Here is a 19,495-nt window from a genome sequence, read left to right as displayed (position 1 = left end):
TTACTCTCAATCTATAAACTACTGGTCTGTAAGCCACGCTGGACCAATTAAAATTTGGGTTTTTAGTTAACAAATACAGAGAAAGGTTTGTTGATTCGAGGGAAGGGGGTACCTACACTTAACGGACGGTCATTCTCATTTCTGCTAAGTAGTAATTCAACTTCAATTCCCCTGAGCTCTTTATAACCCTACATTAGAAAACCCACTGAAACCTCCAAACCACATACCACACAAGCATACAATGCTCCTAAAATGAAAAAATTCAAAAGGGTCCAAAGGGGAACATAAAAAATAAGAATTAGCTTTTCCCACTGCATGGTCAAAGTCCTTTGCACCTCCTTGTTATTAATTTATCATCCTGTTTCTTTTTTAGCTTCTGATCTCTGACAAATTCATTTTGATCCAATTAAATCAGTCTTTCTAATATACAAAATGAAATTTAATATAAATATTACTTCAAGTTCCTGCAAACTAAAATTCTATGCTAATGAATTATCATATTAGATAGTAAAATAAAATACCCATTACAGCAAAAGTTAAAAAAAAAAAAAACACTTAGAAAATGCCATGAAGGCCATATTGAACAGTTTGATGAGAATATTTCAGATTGTATATGAAACCAGCACTTTGTACCCCTTGATTGCACTAATGTACACAGCTATGATTTAACAATATAAATAAATAAATAAATGCATTTAAAAAAAAAAACACTTAGAAACTAACAGCACAGTAAAATATTTCACATTAATTATATGTCATTTTCATTCAATTCCTAACTTCATCAATTGTTTTATAAACCTGTTCAGGGATCACTTTAATATTTTTATATAAATGAAGCAAAGTTCTCACTGGTAAGAAAAATGTGATGAGTCACTGGCTTGGGTACATTATGTTCCTAGTTAAATGTGAATTTCAAGGTTTATTTACCAAAACCATCATCACCTGTCAATTCTGGCTGCCTCCTGATTTAACAAATATAAAGAAGTTTTCATTTATTTATAAATTAAAGCAAGACTGGCGGGGGCATTAAGTAAATCAATGAGTATATACTGAACATCCAACACTGTAAAACATCATCCCCAGCATAGGAAGGAATCTAAGGAGGTGTAAGATTGAGTCTCTGCCATCTGGAGCAAGTTGAGAAAGTAACATAACTCATATAACAGCATCTGCCATGCTGTCAGATGCAAAGAAATCACAGAGAAATAAGAAGTGACATGACAGACATGGTGGGGTCTAGAACATTCTGAGGTACCAAACTAGAGAGGCAGAAGGACAGTAAACTGGAGAGGAAAGACTCACACAGGATAAACTCTGTTTCTGGATTTAGGGACAGATGACATGGAGTACCCATGCCAAATTTATTACGTACAGGTGTATTTGTAATGAGGAAAGAAAAACAAAGCAGCATTTTTGAAAAATTTCTCGGGCAGCTCCTGTGGCTCAGTGGGTAGGGCGCCAGCCCCATATACCAAGGGTGGCGGGTTCAAACCCAGCCCTGTAACAACAACGACATCAACAAAAACAATAGCCAGGCGTTGTGGTGAGCGCCTGTCATCCCAGCTACTTGGGAGGCTAAGGCAAGAGAATTGCCTAAGCCCAGGAGTTGGAGATTGCTGTGAGCTATAACGCCATATCACTCTACCAAGGGCGATAAAGTGAGACTCTATCTTAAAAAAGAAAAAAAAATTTCTCTAGCAGCAAGACAAAATAAGTAGGATAGAAGCAGATCACAACCTGGGTACTATGCCAGAGACCAAAGCTCAGTAAAAGAAGCTCACAATCTATTAGGAAATTTGGAAATGTCAACAATGGAATAAAAACAAAAAGCAACCATATAATCTGGTGGTTAGTGTTATGACGACATAGAAAATAGTGCAATTATATCTGTCCAGGCCAAAAAATCACGTCAGAGATGCACAGAGTTGCCAGTCTGGGATGCTTTCTAAGCAGTTTTTCACTATGGTTTTCTTTTTGCATTTTTTTTTTATGAGAAAACGTTCTAAGCAGAGAACCACATTCTCTTAAAAAATAAAAAGGCAAGGAAACATAAAAGTACATGAAATGCATGATTGTATATAATGAATAGAAAATGAGAACCCAATGGTTTTAAGGTGTGACACGATAAGATCTGTCTTAAAATCAGGTAAGTCTATGGAAGTGCAGAAAGGTTTGAAGAAGAATTAACTGAAGAGAAAGAATTTGTGACAGGAGTTGAAAAGTATCAAAATTAGATGATTGCAGTGGAAATGGTTCCAGGACATTTCGGGGGAGGAAAGAAGTGCTGTGGAATTGAAATTGTAGAGGCAAGAAAAAGAAAGTTTGGAGACAATCTGTAACTGTATGACTAGACAAGGGGAACCATCACAGCACTGGTGGTGATTTAAAAAGAGAAACCGTTGTCGGGCGGCACCTGTGGCTCAATCGGTAGGGCGCCGGCACTATATACCAAGGGTGACGGGTTCAAACCCGGCCCCGGCCAAACTGCAACCAAAAAATAGCCAGGCGTTGTGGCAGGCGCCTGTAGTCCCAGCTACTCGGGAGGCTGAGGCAGGAGAAAAAAAAAAAAAAAGAGAGAGAAACCCTTGTTATGGGGAAGACTGGTTTCAGCCAAAACAGGCAGTCTGAAATCATGACAATGACTTGACATTATATTATAAGCAGTGAAGCTGGAGTTTAGAAAAGGTCAGGTAGCAAAAAATCTGAGATGTGTCCATTTACAAATGAGAGCTCAATCATTTAGGATAGTACTTAACTCCACACAGTAAAAGCAGTCGAGAACAATGTTGCTTTGTTTCGTTTTGATTTTTTAACTCACCCATAAGGCATCAGCAGGACATCTAGCATAAAGTCCAAAAGCAGCTGCACAGTCTTTGGTTTCTCAGCAAGATTAAATGGAGAAGCTGATTTTGATGATTCAACAGGGTATTTCATGTGAAAAAGGGTTGGTATTAAAAGATGCATTAAGCTGAAAAAACAATTACATTTATTGCAGCTACTTAAAAAATAAGGTTTTTATACATGTAAATAATAGAGAAAACAAGAACCACATAACAAAAAACCTGCAATGAAAGCAAGAGCCACTCATTTTCAACACAACTAATTTACCAAGACCTAATCTAAGGACAGCTAAGATTTATATTTTATTGAAAAATCAATATACTGGGTTGGCACCCATACCACAGTGGTTATGGCATTGGCCACATACACCGAGGCTGGCATGTTCAAACCCAGCCTGGGCCTGCTAAACAACAACGACAACTGCAACAAAAAAACAGCTGGGCATTGTGGCGGGTGCCTATAGTCCCAGTAACTTGGGAGGCTGAGGCAAGAGAATCAGTTAAGCCCAAGAATTTGAGGTTGCTGTGAGCTGTGACACCACAGCACTCTACCAAGGGTGACATAGTGAGACTCTGTTTCAAAAAAAAAAAAAAAGAAAGGAAAATCAGTATATTAACTGATAATTGATATTTAGGTAATCTGGCCCATCACTAAAAATATCTGAAAAAAATGTACATACAATGGGCTTGATGTTAATATATAAGGTTTCCAAAAGAGATTTCATACACATATGAAATCTTACATCAAGTTCAACTGCTAACGTGTCTTTTCAAGAAAATTTTTCTCTTCTATAATTAGTTAAAATGAAATTCTGTATTTAAAAAATTAAAAAACCAAATCAAAATTTTGAAAATATTAAATTTCCCACTATGTGAATTTAAGTAAGGTGGTAGCAAATTACTTCTTTTACTAAGACCAACTTTTTTTCCTTTGAAACAGTCTCTGGGAAACCAAGGTGGGTGGACTGCTTAAGCTCAGGAGTTCAAGATCAGCCTCAGCAAGAGTGAGACCTCGTCTCTACTAAAAATAGAAAAAGTATTTGGGCATTAAGGTGGACACCTGTAGTGCCAGCTACTCATGAGGCTGAGGCAAGAGGATCAACTGAGCACAAAACTTTGAGGTTGCTGTGAGCTATGATGCCACAGCACTCTACCAAGGGCAACAAAGTGAGACTCTATCTCAAAAAAAAAAAAAAAATGTATATTGACTTTTTAAATGTTAATTCTGCACAATTTTCATTGTTCACATCAAGGAACTTTATAATAGTATTAATATTATTATTTTTCTGACAGTTTCACAATGTCACCCTAGGTAGAGTGTCATGGCATCATACTTCACAACAACCTCTAACTCCTGGGCTCAAGTGATCCTCTTGCCTCAGTTTTTTATTTTTAATAGAGATGGGGTCTTGCTTTTGCTCAGGCTGGTCTTGACTCATGAGCTTAAGCAATCTGCGTGCCTTAGCCTCCCAGAGTGCTAGGATTTCAGGCATGAGCCACTGTGCCCTGCCATAAGAGTATTAATAAAACAGTAACTTTGAGGTACCTCAGAAAATTCAATTATTTGTCACTAAAAGAGCTTGAGACTTCCCGTTTACCCAAGTAAAACCCAATGTGTGGCTTATATTTGGAAAGCAGTTATTGACTCTTGCAGGTGGGAAAGAAGATAACTGAGGAAGCCATACCTATCCTGCTGCGGCTGAGGCTTCCCTTCCATTGCAGTAAGAAGCGTGGGGGCCAGTTCACATTGTTTTTCCACGGGTAGGCGAGGATAGCCCATTTTAACGTAAATTATAGTAAAATTCTAATGCAACAAGAGAAAAGCAAGTGAGTGTGAAGGAAATACTCTTCAGTGAAAACAAATGGTTGACAAGGAGTTCTGGTAACAACAGAGAAACAATAAACACAAATCCTCCTCTCTCCACATTATTATCACAACTTGACTAAGTACTGTATCTCAGAGGAAGAACTTCAGTTCAATTTATTCAGAATGCTTGCTTTAAGGTGGGCTTCATGTGAGGAAGCATGACCTAACCTAAGCACTCATATTTGTAATTTCTTATCATGGAGAAGAAAAAATAATCATTCAATCTATTTAAACCTACACCCTACACCTTAGCATCAGCTCTCCCACTCTGTCTCAATAATAACATATGATAATAATAATCATGATAGTAATAATGAAAAAAGATAGAGACTTTACATGTTTTGTATTAACCTGGATGGAGGTGGAACACATTCTTCTTAGTAAAGCATCACAAGAATGGAGAAGCAAGAATCCAGTGTACTCAATTCTAATATGAGGACAGTAGATGACCTAAAACATAGTGGGAGGAAGGGAAATTCGGGAGGGAGGTAAGGAGGAGGGAAGGGTTGGGGGAGGTCACAGTGCATGGCACACCTCTTGGGGGCAGTGTAACCTAATTCTTTCTACCCTCAATGAATCCCATACAATAAAAAAAAAAAAGGAAAGAAAAAACATCTGTAATGGAGCTGAATATCCAGAATAAGCACAGACAACATGTCTGGACCAGTAAGTGGCTCCAAAAGGTTTTTGACTCTACCTGTTCAATAAGATTCACACATCCGCCCGGCCTACAGACACATGAAAAATGCTCATCATCCTTGGTCATCAGAGAAATGCAAATCAAAATTACTTTGAGGTATCATCTAACTCCAGTAAGATTAGCCCACATCACAAAATCCCAAAACCAGAGATTTTGGCGTGGATGTGGAGAAAAGGGAACATTTCTGGGCTGCTGGTGGGAATGCAAACTAATACGTTCCTTTTGGAAAGATGTTTGGAGAACACTTAGAGATCTAAAAATAGACCTGCCATCCTATCCTACAATTCCTCTACTAGGTATATATCCAGAAGACCAAAAATCACATTATAACAAAGAAATATGTACCAGAATGTTTATTGCAGCCCAATTCATAATTGCTAAGTCATGGAAGAAGCCCAAGTGCCCATTGACCCACGAATGGATCAATAAATTGTGGTATATTTACACCATGGAATATTTATTATGCAGCCTTAAAGAAAGGTAGAGACTTTACCTCTTACATGTTTATATGGATAGAGCTGGAACATATTCTTCTTAGCAAAGTATCTCAAGAATGGAAGAAAAAGTATCCAATGTACTCAGTCTTAGTATGAAACCAATTTATAGCTTCATAAGAAAGCTATAACCCAATTATAGCCTAAGAAAAAGGTGAAAGGAGAGAGGGAGGGAAGGGGGGAGAATAGGTGGAGGGAGGGTGATTGGTGGGACCACACCTACGGTGCATCTTACAAGGGTACATGTGAGATTTACTAATTACAGAATATAAATGTCTCAACACAATAACTAAGAACACGCCGTGAAGGCCATGTTAACCAGTTTGGTGAAAACATTTCAAATTGTATATAAAACCAGCACATTGTACCCCATGATTGCATTAATGTACACAGCTGTGATTTAATAAACAAAAAAAAAGATTCAACACATCCTGCCTCAATGGTAGGAACTATAAGGATCAGGAAAAGAGTATCACCTATCAGCCCACAGCATCAACATTTTTACATTTAACTTTCATGAAGACAATTTAATAGTAATATTTCTTAACCAGCCTCTGGTGTAGTCCACTTTTAACAAAAAGGTATCTTTCTGAATAAACACATCAGAAACACAGTTTTTCTCTTTACTCAAATCTTTGCATCTCTTGCTATTTTACTCCATCTATTCTTCTTCCATGATCCTTTTTTCATGCCTATGCTACATAACCTTTCTCTTCCTGCTATTTAGACTCATCTCATATAATCTGTTACTAATAATCAAATCATCCTTTCATGTATCAAAATACTCAATAAGTCATTTCACCAGCATTCCTTCACCTAATGCAAACAGTCATTCATTACCCTATTCCTGCAATTTCCTCTAGAATGGTACTTAACTGGAAAAAGTTTGTCATTTAAAGAAAAGTATCTCATGTTTCATTTAGAAGCGGTCTAAGGTAAAATTCTAAGTTTGCCAACATACTCATGACATCTGATAATGTTATGAAAGAAAACTTGCTGTAAGTCAGAAAATATTCCACGATGACACTCACTGTGACAAATGAAACTGCAGCAGGGTCCTGGTACTGAACCAACAGTGTCTCTACTGGGAGTTGAATTTTGGGGCGGCTTTTTATCCGTTTATTCAGATGGACCAGCAGTTCCATCACCTAAAACAAAGACAGGAACTGAAGTTACCAACCATATCTTTAAAACAAATTCATTTCTCAGATGTTATTTTAGTGAACTGTAGCTACTTTGTTCTTTAAAGGGGTACAAATCTGCCAGCCCAGAAAGGGAGTATACAAAATCAGAGTCTGATTCCAAAATACTATCTCCCAAAGCCCATGAACCAGGGTTTTACTAGTTAATTTACTGTTATGTCCTTTAACTATAGTTAAAGTTGAGATCTAAATTGGGACTAGAATGAAGCATGGTCCCCCAGAAGACCTGAGAACAAATGGTGCAACAAACTATGAAAACTACAGAGAGACGTACAAGATACTATGGGTTTCCAGAAAACAAAGTATATGCCTCATCAGAGAGGACTTCAGGGAGGAAATGACAGCAACACTGAGTCCTGCAACAGATGAAGAAGAATCAGTTAGAAGAAGGTATGGGACTGCCTCGGCACCCCCGTAGTTCAGTGAGTAGGGTGCCGGCCACATACACCAAAGTAGGTGGGTTCGAGCCCGGCCCAGGTCTGCTAAACAACAATGACAACTGCAACAAAAAATAGCTGGGCATTATGGCAGGTACCTGTAGTCCCAGCTAGTTGGGAGGCTGAGACAAGAGACTCACTTAAGCTCAAGAGTTTGAGTTGCTGTGAGCTGTAAAGCCACAGCACTCTACCAAGGGTAACATGAGACTCTGTCTCAAAAAAAAAAGATATGGGACTAGCCTGAGCAAGAACAAGACCCCATCTCTAATAGAAAATAAAAAAACAAACAGCTGAACATGGGGGCATGCACCTATAGTCCCAGATGCTTGGGAGGCTGAGGCAGGAGGATTACATGAGCCTAGGAGTTCAAGATTGCTCTGAGCTAGGCTGACACTAAAGCACTCTAGTCAGGGCAACAAAGGGAAGGAGGAAGGGAAAGGAAACAGCAGAGGGAGGAAGAAAAAGAGGAAGAATAGAAAGAAGGGAAGGAGGGAGAGAAGGAAGGGTAAAGCAAAGCAGAGAAAGAAAGGCAAAAGAGGGAAAAAAGGAAAGAAAGAAAAAAAGAAGGTTGGCTGAGGGTGGCACCCGTAGCTCAGTGGGTAGGCAAGAGAATCGCTTAAGCCCAAGAGTTAGAGGTTGCTGTGATCTGTGACGCCATAGCACCCTACCAAGGGCGACAAAGTAAGACTCTGTCTCAAAAAAAAAAAAAAAAAAAAAGAAGGTGGCTGAACTTGTAATCCTAGCACTCTGGGAGGCTGAGGCAGGTGGATCACTTGAGCTCAGGAGTTCAAGACCAGCTTGAGCAAGAGCAAGACCCTATCTCTACTAAAAATAGAAAAACTAGCTGGGCATTTACAGTCCCAGCTACTCAGGAGGCTGAGGCAAGGGGATCTCTAGAGCCCAAGAGATTGAGGTTGCTGTGAGCTATGACAACACCATAGCACTCCATCCAGGACGAGAGAGTGAGACTTTGTCTCAACAAAAAGAAAGAAAAAAAGGGTATCAGAGCCTAAAAGAACACAGCACACTTATCTGACCAAACAAAGTGTAGAAAGGTTAAAAGTTCATAAAAGCAGAGTGTGGATTACAAAAGGATTATAGCAAAATGCTGAGGAATGTTTTACTTCATTCTAAAGATCATCTGATACACTAAAGAAGTAAGAAACTTCCTAAGTAGCAAAAGAGAGCAGAATTAGGAATTGGCCTGGGTGGAAAGGGAGGTACAGAAGCTGTGTCAAATGGCCTCCATCTTACTACAAAAGAGAGACTATCTGCTGAGAAAGAAGTAAGAAATCGATCATTGAAAAGTAAAATTTTTAGAAAGCTGAATCTAAGAAAAGACGCAGGAGTTTAAGACAACTATTCTACAGGGACAGATATGCACTATTCTCCATTTCTGAAATTTGCTCCAGCCTCAAAGCAAACACTAAGGATGTTCAACAGTGACAGCAAAAGTTCAAAAGGCAGAGCAGCGCCTGTGGCTCAAAGGAGTAGGGCGCCAGCCCCATATACCGGAGGTGGTGGGTTCAAACCCAGCCCGGGTCCAAAAAAAAGTTCAAAAGGCAGAGCAATAATAAAAGATGCATTATGTTTAAGAATAAAAATAAATCTATGATCAGTTTGTTAAATGAATAAAAACACTAATACAAAATAGCTAACATTTATCAAGTAGTTTCCATGCACTCTGCAGTTGTGCATAGCACTTTGCATTCCTTTTATATAATGAGAGTCTTGCATCCAGCAAGGTGGTCGTCTCATTCCCATTTTACATGTGAGGCAGCAGAGGCTTCAGTGAAGTGAAGTAACTTCTTGAAGGTTACTAAGCCAGCAAGTGGCATAGTCCAGATGTGATTCCAGACTCCAGTTTTTTAACCTTTTCAAACTCTCATATATGAGCACCAGTCAGCTATACTAAAGTGCCTGCCAGTGTGGAACATGATATTCTCCAGAAAGCAGAAATACTCTCCAGAAATACTATCACGTTCCACACTCTAGAAACTTGTATTACCATCCATATATTCCATCCGAATTTCCTACCTGGCCCATATCTCTGATACAGCTAGATGACAAGAAAAAAGAACCAGGAAGAACCAGGCTAAAGTAAACAGCTCTCTTCTGACATTCTAATCTAGCCTGATTCCTAGGAGGATTCTACAAAAATTATGATTGATGGCAACAGAAAACCATGTCCACACAAAGGCTCTGAATAGATAGTTCTCAAAAGACAACACACAAATACCCAACAGATATATAATACCCAACATCCTTAATCATCAGAAAAATGCAAATCATAACTACAATGAGATATCATCTCACCCCAATTAAAATGGCTGTTATCAAAAAGACAGGCAATAGCAAATGCTGCCGAGGGTGTACAGAAAGGGGAACCCTCATACACTTTTGGAGGGAATGTAGATTAGTGGAACCATTTTGGAGAACAGTACAAAGATTCCTCAAAAAACTAAACATACAGCTACCATATGACCCAGCAATTCTATTGTGGTATATATCCAAAGGAGGGGCATTCTATATATTGAAAAGATATCTGCACTCCCACGTTTATTGCAACAGTATTTACAATAACCAGAATTTGGAATCAAGCTAAGTATCCAACAATGGATGAACTGATAAGGAAACTGTGGTACATATATGCTATGAAGTATTATACAGCCACAAAAAAGGAATGAAATCCTGACATCTGTGACAACATAAATGGAACGAGGGAACGTTATTTTAAGCCAAGCACACAGAAAGACAAATCTCACATGTTCTCACTTATATGTGGAACCAAATATAAGAAACAATTTATCTCATGGCAACAAAGCAGAATGAGAGCTACCAAAATCTGGGAAGGGTAGTAAGGAGTAGGGGATAAAGTGGGGATGGTTAATGGCTACAAAAACATAGATAGAATGAACAATATTTGATAGCACAACAAAGTGACTATAACCAACAATAAGCTAGGCTATACTTTGAAACTACAATGTTCCTAACGTAAATAAATGTTAAATGAGGCCGGGCACAGTGGTGGAAGTGGATGGATTGCTTGAGCTCAGGAGGTCGAGACAAGCCTGAGCAAGAGAAAGACCCTGTCTCTACTAAAAACTAGCCAGGTGTTGTGACAGGAACCTACAGTCCCAGATACTTGGGAGGCTGAGGCGAGAGAATCCCTTGAGCCCAGAGTTTGAGGTTGCTGTGAACTATGACACCATAGCACTCTAGCCAGAGCAACAGAGTGAGAGACTCTGTCTCAAAAAAAAAGTTAAATGCCTGAGGTGAGGGATACTCCAATTATTCTGATTTAATTCGCAGTGTATACCTATATCAAAATATCATATAAACCCTATAGAGGTATAAGTATCATATACCCATCAGAATTAAAAATAAAGTTTTTTTTTTTTAAAGAAGAAAATTATGCCCATGATTACATGCTTTATTTTTTTTCATCTCACTTCTTTTTTTTTTTTTTTTGAGACAGAGCCTCAAGCTGTCGTCCTAGGTAGAGTGCCATGGCATCACAGCTCACAGCAACCTCCAACTCCTGGGCTTAAGCGATTCTCCTGCCTCCGCCTCTCAAGTAGCTGGAACTAGAGGTGCCCACCACAATGTCCAGCTATTTTTTGGTTGCAGCCGTCACAGTTTGGCAGATCCAGGCTGGATTCAAACCTACCAGCTCAGGTGCATATGGCTGGCGCCTTAGCCACTTGAGCCACAGGCGCAAAGCCTCGTTTGTTTTCATTTTTAAATGAATTACTGAATTTTCTTCTGGTGAAATTATCACTTTAAATATTGGTCTATTGGTGGGTTCCCTAAATTTGGTTATACATTATCAAAACCCAGAAAAATCAAAAAATAATTCATAAAACTCAAATGATCACATTTCAAAGGCTATCATGGAGATTAAATGAGAAGATATATCAAAAAGTCTAAGCACAAGGCTTAAAACGTAAGATGTTTCAGCTATGGGAACCCCATTTCCCAATTCCAGAAGTTCTCAAACTTACTAAACAGCACACTCCTCCTTCCAACAGGAATTTTATATGACCCAACAAATAAAAATGGTATTTCATCAGTATAAATTAAGTATATTAAGTTCAAAATGATTATATTTATCTTCATTACATTTTACTTAATATAATTTTATATTTTTTTAATTATATATAATAGAGGCTCAGCACCTGTAGCTCAAGCAGCTGAGGCGCCAACCACATACATGGGAACTGGCAGCTCAAATCCAGCCCGGGCCTGCCAAACAACAATAACAACTACAATCAAGAAATAGCCAGGTGTTGTGGCAGGCACCTGTAGTCCCAGCTACTTGGGAGACTGAGGCAAGAGGATCGCTTAAGCTGAAGAGTTTGAGGTTGCTGTGAGCTGTGATGCGATAGCACTCTACCCAGGGTGACAGCTTGAGACTCTTGTCTCAAAAAAATAAAAAAATTAAAAAAAAGAATTCTAGAAGAAAATGCTGAAAAATCTCTTATAGATATAAGCCTAGACAATTTATTTATTTTTTCTTAAGACAGTCTTACTATGTTACCCTCGGTAGAGTGCTGTGGCATCACAGCTCACAGCAACCTTAAACTCTTGGGCTCAAGTGATTATCTTCCCTCATCTTCCCAAGTAGCTGGGACTACGGGTACCCGCCACAAGACCCGGCTATTTTTTTGTTGCAGCTGTCATCACTGTTGTTTAGCCAGGCCTGGGCTGGGTTCGAACCTGCCTGTCTCAGTGTATGTGGTCAGTGCCGTAACCACTAAGCTACAGGCACTGAGCCTAGACAAAGAATTTATGAAAAGCCCCAAAGCAATCACACTAACGCCAAAGTAAATACATGGGACCTGATCAAATTTAAAACTTTCTGCATAGCCAAGAACAAAATCAAAAGAACAGATACACAACCTACAAAAAGGGGGGAAATATTTATACACTATACATCTTCTGATACAGGGCTAATAACTAGAATCTACAAAGAACTCAAGCAAATCAGCAAGAAAGATCAAACAGGCTCAGCACCCATAGCATAGTGTTTACAGTGCCAGCCACATACACGGAGGCTGGTGGTTTCAAACCAGGCCCAGGTCAACTAAATAACAGTAACAACTGCAACAAAAAAAATAGCCAGACATTGTGACAGGTGCCTGTAGTCCCAGCTAGTTGGGAGGCTGAGGCAAAAGAATCACTTAAGCCCAAGAGTTGGAGGTTGCTGTGAGCTGTGACGCCACAGCACTCTACCTAGGGCAACATAGTGAGACTCTGTCTCCAAAAAAAAAAGATCAAACAACCCCAGTAGAAAGTGGGAAAAAGACATGAACAAATACTTTCAAAGATAGACTAATGACCAACAAATAAAAGAAAAATGCTCAACATCTGTAATCGTGCTCAATATCTGTAATCAGCAGGGAAATGCAAATCAAAACCACTTTGAGATATCACCTAACTGGATGCTGGCATGGATGTGGAGAGAAAGGAACTCTTACACACTGTTGGTGGGACTGCAAGTTGGTACAAACTCTATGGAAGTAGCATGGAGATACCTACAAGGACTAAAAGTAGACCTACCATTTGATCCTTAATCCCACTAATAGATATTTAACCAAAGGAAAAAAGACATTCTATAAAAAAGGCACTTGACTTGAACATTTATAGCAGCATAACTCATAATCACAAAGGTGTGGAAACAACCCAAGTGCCCTTCAATATATGAATGGATTGATAAAATGTGGTATATGTATCCCAAGGAGTATCAGCCATACCGAAAAAAAAAAAAGAGCCATCACATGCACACTAAATTTGAACTACTTGATCAACACTTACATGCATGTAAGGAAACAAAACTCACTGGAATTCAAGTAGGTGGGAGAGGGGAGCGGGGGATGGGTAAATTCAACTTAGTACTACGCACACTTTCTGGGTGAAGGGCACACTTCTAAAATTAACTTAAACTAAACAAAGGCAAATTACATAAGCAAAAAAAAAGTAATCTACAAACTAGTTTTTCCTTTTAACAAGGCCCATAAAAAAGATTAAACCTTTGGTTATAATAACCAATAGAATTAGAAATGAGAATATTTCTCCATTTGAAAAAATGATAAGAGAATATTAAGAATAACAGAATAAAAAATAACTAGGTAAGATGATAGATATGTTAATCTGCTTCATTGTAATAACCGTCTTAAAATTCTATGTGTTCTATAACATCAAATATATACAGCAAAATTTATTTTTAAAAGATAATAATAAAAGGGCAAGACACATTGTTGCCTGAAATCCTAACACTTTTGGCCTCAAGGTAATAGGATTGCTTGAGGCCAGGAGTTTGAGACCAGGCTAGACAACAGCAAGACCCTATCTCTACCTACAAAAAATAAAAAAATTTAGCCAAGCATGGTGGTGCATGCCTGTAGTCTCAGCTACTGAAGAGGTTGTGCCAGGAAGATCGCTGAAGCCCAGGACTTCAAACCTGCAGTGAGCTCTGATTAGGCCAATACACTCCAGCCAGCATAACAAAACCCCATCTTTAAAAAATAAAAAAATACTGAGGCAAGAGAATCGCTTAAGCCCAGGAGTTGGAGGTTGCTGTGAGCTGTGTGATGCCATGGCACTCTACCAAGGGCCATAAAGTGAGACTCTGTCTCTACAAAAAAAAATAATAATAATAATAAAAAATAAATAAAAAAAATAGGCTCGGTACCTGTAGCTCAGTGGCCAGGGTGCCAGCCACATACAACCAGAGCTGGCAGATTCAAACACAGCCCAGGCCTGCCAAACAACAATAACTACAACAACTAAAAAATAGCCAGGCGTTGTGGCAGGCACCTATAGTCCCAGCTACTTGGGAGGCTGAGGCAAGAGAATCACTTAAGCCCAAGAGTTGGAGGTTGCTGTGAGCTGACACCACAGCACTCTACTGGGCAACACAATGAAACTCTGTCTCAAAAAAACTATGATAAAAGTGAATGACACAACTGAACATTGAAAGCAGATGGATAGAGATGAATAATTTTCTACAGAAAGAAAACAAACAAAAAAAAAATATCCTAAGATAAGTAAATGTAAAATACTACTAAAAAACACAGGCTGTTTCCTCTCCCAGTCTCTACTCTCAGCCTCCACTCCAAGTTCTCCTCCACTCAGCAGCTGGAGTAACTGCATCTCTGTCTTTAATGCTCTTTCAAATCAGTGCCCCCTGGAATCCCTATTTCTTCCTTTCACTTTTCGTTCTCATGCACTGGGGTCATTGCTGTGGCCTTCTTGAGCTCCCCGAAGGTATTACACTCTGCCCCAGCTCAGAACCCAGGGCTTCTCTGTCTTCATCGGTCTTCCCTGTTTCTCAGCCTAGCTATTGTCTACACGCCAGAGTCCTCCCTAATTCCCACACTCAATCTAAAGCAAGTCCCCAAATATATTCTTTCATGGAATACTTTTCCATCTTAGCATATATCAAAAATTATGGCCATGTACTATTTGTCTGATTGTTTAATACTGGTTCCCCCGGGTGGTGCCTGTGGCTCAAGGAGTAGGGCGCCGGTCCCATATGCCGGAGGTGGCGGGTTCAAACCCAGCCCCGGCCAAAAACCACAAGAAAAGAAAAGAAAATACTGGTCCCCCCAACTTGGAGATGTTTTCATTCACCAACATACAAAGTATTCCCAACACCTGGCATATAAAAGGCACTCAGGGGAGGCGCCTATGGCTCAGTCGGTAAGGTGCCGGCCCCATATACCGAGGGTGGCGGGTTTAAACCCAGCCCCAGCTGAACTGCAACCAAAAACAATAGCCGGGCATTGTGGCGGGGGCCTGTAGTTCCAGCTACTCGGGAGGCTGAGGCAAGAGAATCGCTTAAGCCCAGGAGCTGGAGGTTGCTGTGAGCAGTGTGAGGCCAAGGCACTCTACCAAGGGCCATAAAGTGAGACTCTGTCTCTACAAAAAAAAAAAAAGAAGGCACTCAGTAAATATTTGCTAGATGAATAGCCAAGTTTGATAAAGCTAAATAAACAGAAATGAACTCAAGAAAAGGTATTTTATTTATTTATTTTAATCCATATAATCAATCCTCAGAGCTTGCTAGGATAACAGAAGGCCACAGAAAGGTCTTCAACAGAAGAAAAACATCATCAAATACACATTTATCTCAGCAAAGGATTAACAGCAGATGTGTGAAATATATGGCAAGAATGCCCATTCCTTCCAGCAAACATAACAGACATTCTTCAAGTTACTCTTTCTTTATTCAAACGAATCAGGCCTCAAGAATCCCTCTCAGACCTCCAAGAAGTCATTGCCAATCAATTAGAACAGCCCAGGGAATGAAACCTGAGAATAACTTAAAGACCAGAAGGTCTAATATAAATATACTGAAAGAATACTAACAAATTATTTTACAAATTGGGATGGAAAATGCAGAAAGGTTAAAAATGACAATACTGATGCAACGTCCAACTTTTTATTACAGTACTTTACAGAATCCTAAAACAGAAACTATACAACAATATTTTGCTTTTAAAAGTTTCTATTTCCCGGCTGGGTGCGCTGGCTCACTCCTGTAATCGTAGCGCTCTGGGAGGCCAAGGCAGGAGGACTGCTTGAGTTCACAGGTTCAAGACCAGCCTGAGTTAGAGCGAGACCTCATTTCTAAAAATAGCCAAGAGTTATGGCAGACACCTATAGTCCCAGTATTCAGGAGGCTGAGGTAAGAGAATCCCTTAAGCCCAAGAGTTTGAGGTTGCTGTGAGCTATGACATCACAGCACTCTACCAAGGGCAACAAACTGAGACACTGTGTCAAGAAAAAAAAAAAAGTTTTATTTCCCTTACTTTTAATTAAGGTAATATTCACTATCAGCCAATGATCAAAGAATACTTTTGCCCCATTACCACCTGACCATCATACTGGAATAAAGGGCATGGAAGGATGGAACTTAGACCAAGTTTTCATCCTTCATCCAACATTTTTACTCCAGGATAATTATCTCGATTATATTTAGGTTAGTGCAGAAATAAGTGCAGTTTTACATCACGATTCTTTATTTTTTGAGACAAAGTCTCACTCTGCTGCCCTGGGGATAGTGCTGTGGCATCATCATAGCTCACAGCAACCTCAAACTCTTGGACTTAAGCAATCCTCTCCCTCAGCTTCCTGAGTATCTGGAACTATAGGCACCCACTACAACACCCAGCAAGTTTTTCTATTTTTAGTAGAGATGGGGTCTTGCTCTTGTTCTGGCTCGGACTGGTCTCAAACTCCTGAGCTCAAGCAATCCACCTGCCTCAGCCTCCCAGAATGCTAGGATTACCGGTGTGAGCAACTTCTCCTGGCATTGGACCATGAATTTTAAACCATTATAACTAGGCTCAAATACATCTTTATTATTCAAAATAGGAACCAATACAATCTACACATTGTTTGTTTCTTCCAATAGTGTAAAATTTCATGCTTTGGAATTAAACAAACTCTTAGAAAGCATTTTCTATATCCTGCTGGTTGTGGAAATGCTTTCTCTGAAAAAAGTTGTCAGATGTTGGGCAGCGCCTGTGGCTCAGTGAGTAGGGCACCGGCCCCATATACGGAGGGTGGCGGATTCAAACCCAGCCCCAGCCAAACTGCAACAACAACAAACAAAAATAGCCAGGTGTTGTGGTGGTCACCTGTAGCCCCAGCTCCTCGGGAGGCTGAGGTAAGAGAACTGCCTAAGCCCAAGAGCTAGAGGTTGCTGTGAGCTGTGACACTACAGCACTCTACCGAGGGCAAAAAAAAAATGTTGTCAGATGTTTAAGGAAGTGGTAGTTGGCTGGCCAGAGGTCAGACGAATATAGTGGATGAGGCAAAACTTCATAGCCCAATTTATTCAACTTCTGAAATGTTGGTTTTGCCACATGTGGTCACAGAGAAGAAGTAGGCCTTTTCTGCTGACCAGTGCCGGCTACAGGCATTGCAGTTTTTGGTGCATCTCATCGATTTGCTGAGCAGACTTCTCAGATGTGATGGTTTTGCTGTGATTCAGAAGGCTGCAGGAAATCAGACTGACAGCAGACCACCAAACAATGACCCTGGAGTGTAAGTTTGGCTTTGAGAAGTGCTTTGAAGGCTCCCGTGGATCACATCACTACGCTGTCATCACTGGTTGTCAGGTGGAATCCCCTTCTCTGCACACATCACAATGTGATCAAGAAATGGTTCATTGTTGTTGCACGGAATAAAAGAAGACAACACTTGCAAACAACAACTGCTCGTGCGGCACCACCCACTTATCAAGGTTTTTTCATCCTTCCGATTTGTTTCAAATGCTCGACTACAGAATGGTTGATGATGAGTTCTTTGGCAACTTCTCATGCAGGTGTCAGAGGATCAGCTTTGGTGACTGCTCTCAATTTGTTGTCAACTTGCAATGGCCAGCCACTATGCTCCTCATCTTCAACAATCTCATCCCCTTGGCAAAATTTCTTGAACTATCACTGCATTATATGTTGGCAGTTCCTGGGCCAAATGCGTTATTGATGTTGTGAATTGTCTCTGGCACTTTAAGACCCATTTTGAACTCAAATAAGAAAACTGTTCAAATTTGCTTGTCTAACATTATTTCATAGTCCAAAGTAAATATAAAATAAATGGCAAGTAATAAGTCATTAGCAAAACAAAAATAAAGCAAGAAATATACATTAAAATGATGTTTATAATACAGCCACATTTATTTAAGAACGTATTCCAGTATCAAATGGAAAATTTCTTTTTTTTTTGTAGAGACAGAGTCTCACTTTATGGCCCTCGGGTAGAGTGCCGTGGCATCACACGGCTCACAGCAACCTCTAACTCTTGGGTTTACGCGATTCTCTTGCCTCAGCCTCCCGAGCAGCTGGGACTACAGGCGCCCATCACAACGCCCGGCTATTTTTTGGTTGCAGTTTGGCCGGGGCTGGGTTTGAACCCACCACCCTCGGCATATGGAGCCAGCGCCCTACTCACTGAGCCACAGGTGCCTCCCTCAAATGGAAAATTTCAACAATGCAAAAACTAATTACTTTTGCACCAGACTAAATATTATCTGGCACTAATGCCAAATGTACAGTTGGTGTTAAATATAGCAAGCCTAAGGAAACAAAAGCTACTTTTAAATCATGAAAGCTCGTATTGGACTTACTTTCCATTTTGAAAGGCAACAAATTGAGATTTACAAAATGGAAACAGAAAATTAATTTGATGATACATACCCTCCATTTAATGTCCATTTAATTAACCCAACGGTTATAACATTTTTACCTTTTTGCGTACTCCTTCTTGGGTGCTGGATAATTTGAGTAAAACAGGAGGAAGAAATTTAGATATAATATTCTGTAATTGTTCATCTGTTTCAGCATGGCCAAGTCTCAAAAAGACCCGTTCAAGCTGATCTAGAATATAAAAAGAAGAAAAAAGGAACTTAGCAAATCAAACATAATCAAGACTAATTATTTTTATAGCTTAATCCATTTTTCTGTACTGCAAATCATTCAGTCAGAACTTTAACTACTGCTAGCCCTGTACACAGAAGCTTCTGACATAGCTACAAAATAACATTAAAAAGGTTAAGTGAGGCTCAGGGCCTGTACCACAGTGGTTATGGCTCCAGCCACATACACTGAGGTTGGCGGGTTCGAACCCGGCCTGGCCAGCTAAAACTATAATGACAACTGCAACAAAAAATAGCCAGGCATTATGGCGGACACCTGTAGTCCCAGCTACTTGTGAGGCTGAGGCAAGAGAATTGCTTTAAGCCCAAGAGTTTGAGGTTGCTGTGAGCTGTGATACCACGGTGTCTGGGTGGCACTCTGGGAGGCCAAGGCGGGTGGATTGCTTGAGCTCACAGGTTCAAGACCAACCTGAGCCAGAGCAAGACCCCGTCTCTAAAAACAACCGGGTGTTTGGTGGACATCTGTAGTCCCAGCTACTCGGGAGGGTGAGGCAAGAGAATTGCTTGAG

General features: G+C 39.9%; 1 protein-coding gene across 5 annotated transcripts in view; it reads right to left on the bottom strand.

Annotated features, from left to right (window-relative positions):
- ECPAS (Ecm29 proteasome adaptor and scaffold) overlaps positions 1-19,495 on the bottom strand; it is a 161,563-nt gene that overhangs the window by 95,569 nt on the left and 46,499 nt on the right. For 4 of the 5 annotated variants that reach the window (XM_053565955.1, XM_053565937.1, XM_053565964.1 and 1 more), the window contains 4 exons: positions 18,797-18,927; positions 6,933-7,049; positions 4,526-4,644; positions 2,819-2,968 (listed from right to left, as the gene is read on the bottom strand). In XM_053565955.1, the coding sequence (XP_053421930.1) occupies positions 2,819-2,968; positions 4,526-4,644; positions 6,933-7,049; positions 18,797-18,927 (517 nt within the window). Of the gene's footprint in view, positions 1-2,818; positions 2,969-4,525; positions 4,645-5,058; positions 5,095-6,932; positions 7,050-18,796; positions 18,928-19,495 lie in introns of those variants that run through there. The other variant, XM_053565974.1, reaches the window with a different exon arrangement.

The sequence above is a fragment of the Nycticebus coucang genome, chromosome 2, assembly GCF_027406575.1.
Source record: "Nycticebus coucang isolate mNycCou1 chromosome 2, mNycCou1.pri, whole genome shotgun sequence".
Classification (NCBI taxonomy): domain Eukaryota; kingdom Metazoa; phylum Chordata; class Mammalia; order Primates; family Lorisidae; genus Nycticebus; species Nycticebus coucang.
The sequence above is the reverse complement of the archived record's forward strand: the minus strand, read 5'-3'. Positions and strand labels throughout refer to the sequence as shown.